The sequence below is a fragment of the Sylvia atricapilla genome, chromosome 3, assembly GCF_009819655.1.
Source record: "Sylvia atricapilla isolate bSylAtr1 chromosome 3, bSylAtr1.pri, whole genome shotgun sequence".
Lineage (NCBI taxonomy): Eukaryota > Metazoa > Chordata > Aves > Passeriformes > Sylviidae > Sylvia > Sylvia atricapilla.
The window spans coordinates 112,253,494-112,260,450 of NC_089142.1; the positions used below are offsets into that span (position 1 = coordinate 112,253,494).

The following is a 6,957-nucleotide window of genomic DNA, read 5'->3' on the forward strand; positions in this document are numbered from 1 at the left end:
AGAGTTTTTTTAACATATTAAAATATCCAGAGCTAAAGCAGGAAGATGTGAAGTGGCAAAGGTCAGGCCTCAGACCTTTTTCTTAAAATGCTCAAAAGTTGAGCAACAAGGTGCAGATTTGCTTCAGACCCATGTGGTAAAATTCAATATACACAATAAAACAGTTCTCAGATACAGGCTTCTGTCAGAATGCAGCCCAAGCTGGCAGTGTGAATCAGCCCATAAACATTGCGTGGCTTTACCAATCAGACACACTCAATGTGGCCCTGCTATCTGTGAGCACTGGTCAGTACAGACCCCCCCACACCAAGTGATAGAGTGTCCAAGGAATATGTTTTCCCTGAACTTCAGTCTCCACTGCAGGCATCAGAAATGCTAATTTAATTACCATTCTGCTGCCTAGACACAAAGAATACTTACATTTATTACATGCAAAACCAACTCCAGAATAAATCAGAGTTGAATCAAACTACTGCTTCACAAAACATTACCCTACCAGCAGTCTTCCCACTGTGGACAGGACGAGTAACCCAAAATTTGATGGATACTTGTTCTACTTCAACCACACTACAGGGAAGCATGTCCACAGCAATGACAACAGGAAAACCACCAGGCCACAGGGTCAGAAACTCAGCATTTCTCATGTTCCGGATGCAACATTGGCACAGGCAGAGCACATGTGGCAGGAAAAACCAAGAGTGGCAACAGTCACTGCACAGGTAGCAGACAAGCTGCAGAGAAATGCACACATCTGCCTCATGCACTGCAGGCAGCTGTGCTGAGCAGAAAGGAGAAAATAATTCAGTTTCGCATTTTTAATGACATTTATGACTGGGATCCCACAGCAAGAGCAAAGCTCTGCTAAAAGCAAATTCTGTGGGGATATCAAATCTTTGCTCCAAACTGGGGCCATCAAAAGGGGTAGTAACACAATGGAAAGAGAAATGTGTTACCTCATGATTCTCTTCAGCTTCCTCAGAATGCCAAGGAGGCTGCTCCCCTGAAACACAGCCAAAGCCAAGGCAAGGAGCACTTCCACAAGAAAAACTGTACAGAAGTTAATTACTTTTCACGTCTGAAAGATTACTTGAAGTAGGGATTCTCTGGTCTTAGTTACTTCTTTTAGGTAACAGGCCTTCCTATCCAAGCTTTGACTGACTGTTCAGCATGGGATAATGAGAATATTAAAAACAAGTTGGAAGAGTCTTCAAGAAAACTGAAAACCACATGTACTCTCTAAAATATACAGTGGTCTAATTCAGCCAGCAGATCACAGAATAAACATCACTAACAAAAACCAGCCTTCCCACATAGCTACCTAGTGTTCAAAATAATACAACTTGCAATGAAATAGAACAAAATCAGCATTATGCTAGAACTATCTGGTTTGGTTATCACAGAAAGCCAGATAAGTAAAGCTAATCTACTGATACTGCAAAACAAAGAAGGAAAATGCTTCCATTTCCCCCAGCCAGATGTGCTCAGGGAAGCAGATGTGAGGATCTGCATTACCTTGCTTGGCGCACATACAGCTGTGGGTGACACCGATGCCTGGGGCATGCCAGCAAGGTGAAACCTTTCTCCATGGGTGAGCCTGGAACAGGCATAATCCTTTCAAAGACATTCCCCATGTCCAGCTCTGAATGACTAAAACCTGTCAGAAGCAACAGAGAAACTTATTATACAAGCTTTAAATTAGCAGCAAAACTGTCTGAGGAAAATAGAGTTTCAAACTTAAACCACAGATAGTAAAACATTCCAAGTCTTTTAAGTTAGGCAATGAGGCTGAAATGACAGCTTTATAAATATGTGAGAATCATCACCAAAAATCATCTAATCCATCATTCCAAACCCGAATAAGCTTCAAAGCAATCAGAAATTGGTAGAATCCAATTCCTATAAAAATAATACAGCAAATTCTCTATGCCTCTGGAGAATCCCTGTCAGGACTCACAATGCTGAAGGAAAGCTGAGGTTGGTTGCAGAGTGGATTTGACAAAATTCTTCATTCAAGCCCTGCTTTCTGTAGTTGACACACCACTACTGTCCTTTAGTGCAACTTGGAACCAACATGTCTATAGAAGCTGGCATATTAGAAAAGTTCCAGCTCCCTTCTCAGCAAAATTAAGCGCATGGTTGGTTTATTAGTGTAAATTCAGGACCCAAATTTCAAGTCTGGTGCTGTTCTCTGATTAACACGTGTATTCTCTACCTTTGTACCTCTGTTCAAAAATAAATAATCTGAGCTTCCTTCCGTATCTCCAGCAGCCCCTCTGAGCTTCACCAAAGTGTCCTCTTCCAATCTGTACTGGCTTGGCTAACTAAGAGAAAATGCCCAATTTCAAATCTCTTGGCTCTGTTCAACCAGAAATCTTCACAAAACTTGTAGGGATTGATTTTTGAGATCTTTACTCCATTTTTGATGTACTGTTTCTGGCAAATTTAAAAATTGCAGGGAATGGACAGACTGCTGAAGGGCTGCTGGAGTGAGCATGGAATCACAGGTACCTCCTGCACATGGGATCGTCACAAGAAGATACTTTTAGATTATGTTCTCCACATGTCTGTAAACTTATAACTGTTCTCAGAATTAAAAAAAGAGCACCACAACAAGCCCACAGTGCATATTAATTATGTTTGCAATTGCTCTCACTTCAAGAATAAAACAGTATTCAACTCTTACCTAACCTCTCCTCAGGTGGTATAAAGAGAAGTATAAATTGCAGTTCTGGTAGTAAGATGAAAGCTCTCCTGAATAAATAACAAACATACTCAGTCTTTCATCATTACACTCATCAATGACAGACAGCAGCTAGCTTTTTAATAGATACTGGTTTTTTTCCCCAAAGCCTATAACCTTCCTTCCTAGGTCCACATGGCTCAATAATTAAGACATTTCTGACAAACAGCATAATTTGAAATTGATTCGGGTACTTCTGACTGGTTTGTCCTACCTTATTTCTTTCAAATTTCCCAGTCTTTACATTTCAAACATCCTTTTTTTATAGCATTTTCCCAGTGGTGAGATAGTTAACATACCACACCTTTCTTGGCAGATCTCTGATGCAGCATCTGGACGAGATGGTCTCACTTGACAGCAGGAGTGGGCACATGCCTCACTACCCAAGGCTACACAGGAACTCACCTAAAAATTTCTCGGGAACATCCAGCTGCAAATTCTTCCTTTGCCACAATGAGATGCACGAAGAGCGTATTCAAAGGCTACAAAATGAGGAGTGAAAGTCTACACACCATGCAGCTTATGTTTATCCCATCAGCCCAAGTATTAGTACACATATACATTTCCAACACACATGATCTGCACTCAAGGAGCAGCAAAATATACATAAGTGACTTCAAAGCATGTGTGGATAAAGTTATGTGATTAAAGTGCTTCATATCATTTTACATTTTGTGCTTCTGTAACAGCAGAAGCTGCTTCTAAATGAAACTTTCTACTCAGTTTTCCTAAACTTTCTCTTCAGTTTACTATTGTTTGACTGCAACATACACTGTACATTTCATATTGAACAGTATTAACTCTCAACTAACAACATTCCACTAGATTAAACATTCAACATGTGTCTGACAAAGACTTTCTTTTTAGGTTTAAAACAAAACAAAACAAAAGAAAAGCTCACATGCTTCTCAAAATCCTAAAGTGTTTTTTTTAAAGGCAGTAAGAAAAAATACAAATTTTAATATGACATCATTAGACACACAAATACCAGGCAGAAACAGGGCAGACCAACAGATACCTTTTTCTTGTGCACCTCCAGTGAATATGGGAAACCCCTGGCTGGAATGGCAAGGGCTATTAAATCAGCTATTCTCTGGCATATTAATTACAAGTGCTGGGTCAGTGAAAGTCTGCCTGTAGATAAAAATGCTTTAAATGGAAAACCTGAGATTTTCTGAATAGTATGATATTCAATTAAAACGCCATAGCTAGAGGCATCAATAAACTTCAGCAATTTAAGAGAAAGAATTATTTCAGTAGAGGCTACAGTACATGAACCAGCATCAGGAGAGCAATCTACTGTAGCAAACATCCAAAGACATCCCTAAAAGTCAGACTGTTAATTTGTCTTCTAGAAGCAAAGAGAAGAAATAAAAAAAACATAGTACTGTTGAGGTCCCAGAGTACAGTAAGTAAATCAGACTTGGACTGTAACTGTTTCCAAATAGTGCTGGTAACCAGACAATCCAGTAAAGCATCTTCATTAATTCCTTTCTGCACAAGTCAACTCCCACTTCAGACCCTGAAATTATTTCTGCACTCTAGGAAAAAGGTCAACTAAACTTCACAGAAATCCTACGTTCAGATGATCTCAGTTTTGAAAAGCACACTTGCATGGATTTAATCTGCAGTTTACTAATGATATCTCATCAAGTTATACTCCAGAAAACATTTAGAGTTTCTGCCAATGCAGAAGCATAAAACACTGAATCTTCTACACCTACTTTAGCAAATAAACTCCACTGTAGAAAAGTAAGAGCTCTGCTGCCTGTTTCGAGGTATTTTTCACTACTGGTTTTGAGTACCTATTTATTTTTCTTGTCTTTTCTCTGTAGGCCCCTGCACCAGATCCTGCAGAGCCACCAGACAGCCCAAGGGAGGCACAGTACAGCAGAACCCTCAGAGCAGCTGCACCTTGAATGAAGTGACTATGCTGGCCCACAAAATGCCACTCAAGGGGCAAACTAAATCAATTACAAGGAAATCACAAGTCCTTCTTCTACACTCCTTTTGGTTGTACTGATGGTTTCTTTTAAGAGCACACATTTTCAAACACTGTTTTCATCAGTTTACCTCCAAGCCATTGCTTAACATCGCAGAAGACCCTGGAGAACTGATGAACAAAATGCCCAGACATAACTGCAGCACTGCCAACACCTCATAATGGTGCATGCTGTCCACATTATGAGTGCTTGGGGTTTAACATTTTCTGTATTTTCTCAACAATCCAACTATCTAGTCCCCGGCTGGACTCGGTGATGGGGGAGCATTTGAGTGCCAAACTTGCAAGGGGATGTTTCTAGTTCACAGATCCTACCAGAAATTCCCAAGCTCGCCCAAGGAGCCCACATGAAAATCACCAGCACACAAAATAAAGAGCAGCAGTCTCCCCACCAGCGCATAACAAGCACACTGCAGAACTGAGATGCCCATGTCAGCATGGGTTTCACAAGGAATCTACCATCATCTGCATCCTGAATGCCTCAACTCTACCAGAAATAGATTGTAGATGCCCACATATATTTTCCACACCTGAGCCTTAAATGAAAACTCAAAATCACACAATTTACTTACAGTGCACTTATTGTTAGCGTAGTTTTCATGCAGGAATGGTTCCCATTCAGCCTGATCAGTGATATTCCAATTGGGATAGTCCAGAAATGCAGCATGGGCTATAACCTCATTCTTCTCATTGCAGAGTGTCAAAGCAAGATTTGATAACTCTCTACGAAAACAATTTAATTTTGCAAAAGTTGAAGAAACTCCACATAGAAAAGTGACTGATCGTGAATTCAGCCTGCTGGAACAGCAAAATTATCCATGTTCAAGAGAGTTCCCAGGATCAGGCCTCAACAAAACTTCATCGTCCACATGGTAACTTGGTATTGTTGCTTCAGTTCCACATATTTGTGTTCTAACATTATAAAAGTTCAGGTGGATTTTCAAATCCTCAATCATATTAGTAAATTTGAGATGCAAGACTTAAACATTCCCTTCCGTTTGTATGTTTCTCCATACATCTCCTTTTTTTCCCCCAAACAGCTGTTATCCAAGATTTTTTGCTATGAAGAGGGAAAAATGTAAGTGACCCACCAGTATTTGTCTCCCACAGCCTGATAGTTTTATCAGGTGCTATTCAACAACATTTCTTCTGAGCTTTTACAAAAGGAAGCAAGTATAGAATTAGTTAAACCTTGTGCACCACGGCAGGGACCCAGTTTTTCACATTCATGTAACAGACATGAACGTGGATTTTCTTTCCTTTTTTAGAAATAGCACAAAAAGTCATCATGGCACACCATGTCGAAGCTTGGAATGTTTTCTGCCATCTTAAGTATAATTGCCTGATAACCTAAAACAGCCTTACTTACAGGAGGCAAGTGACATCAATCCTTCCGAAGAGGTCTTCTGTGACAGGGCTGAAGAGGCTGATGATGCCTGGGACATCACGCGACTCTGTCCTTCTGGCAGTGACCACCTCTGTATTTCCCCTCCAGGAGATTACTGTGGCCATCCCACAGGCTTCACTGAGAATCAAGGAAAACACTGCTGCTCCAGCCATCCCCTACCCAACAAAGTCACTTCAGGTGGGTTTTCATAACAGCTCTAAATTGGGGCAGTTTCTACAGATTTTAGTGCCTGCCTCCTGCATACTGCCACAAATATACACACTGCCTATACAGCGCACACTTGAAACGCAGCAGGCAATCACTCCTATTGTCTAAATCCTACAGAGGAAATGAACACTTTTAATAGGCTAGAGCTGCTTTCCTATTTATTCAATTGCATGCTAACCAGCTCATCACTAAGAACTTCAAACTCAAAGGCCTGCAAGTGGGAGGCTCAGCAGTGGGGAAGCAGGCTGGAGGCTCAGCTACAAACAACTAGGGCAACAACGTCCTGATTAAACAGCAGCTTCAGGCGAGTTAACTGTATTTTATCCAAAATTGCTCCTCAAAATCTTTTAAAGTCAACAGCAGGGCTTAAATTTCAGAAGGACTTCAAAGTTCTGTGGCTATTTAAAGTTCTACTGCTTTCCAACGGCAGAAAAAGAATGTGAGGGTTTTTTTGTGGTTATGCACGGACAAAATGCGCCGGGCACAACCGATCTGTGATCCGCCCAGCAACTTTAGAACACACAGGGCAGCAGATCTTCAAAGCACCCGTGACTGTGTCCTGGGCTCTGACACCTTTCAGCTGTGTGTCTGCTCAGTACT

The 6,957-nt window shown here is 40.9% G+C and overlaps 1 protein-coding gene across 1 annotated transcript in view; it reads right to left on the reverse strand.

Moving 5' to 3' along the window:
* CFAP61 (cilia and flagella associated protein 61) overlaps positions 1 to 6,281 on the reverse strand; it is an 89,753-nt gene extending 83,472 nt beyond the window's left edge. The window contains exons 1-5 of the mRNA XM_066316657.1: positions 6,112 to 6,281; positions 5,315 to 5,465; positions 3,146 to 3,222; positions 2,684 to 2,751; positions 1,513 to 1,654 (exon numbers count right to left, since the gene is read on the reverse strand). Coding sequence (XP_066172754.1) covers positions 1,513 to 1,654; positions 2,684 to 2,751; positions 3,146 to 3,222; positions 5,315 to 5,465; positions 6,112 to 6,254 — 581 coding nt within the window. The 5' untranslated portion in view covers positions 6,255 to 6,281. The remainder of the gene's footprint in view (positions 1 to 1,512; positions 1,655 to 2,683; positions 2,752 to 3,145; positions 3,223 to 5,314; positions 5,466 to 6,111) is intronic.
* Positions 6,282 to 6,957: the final 676 nt, after the last annotated feature.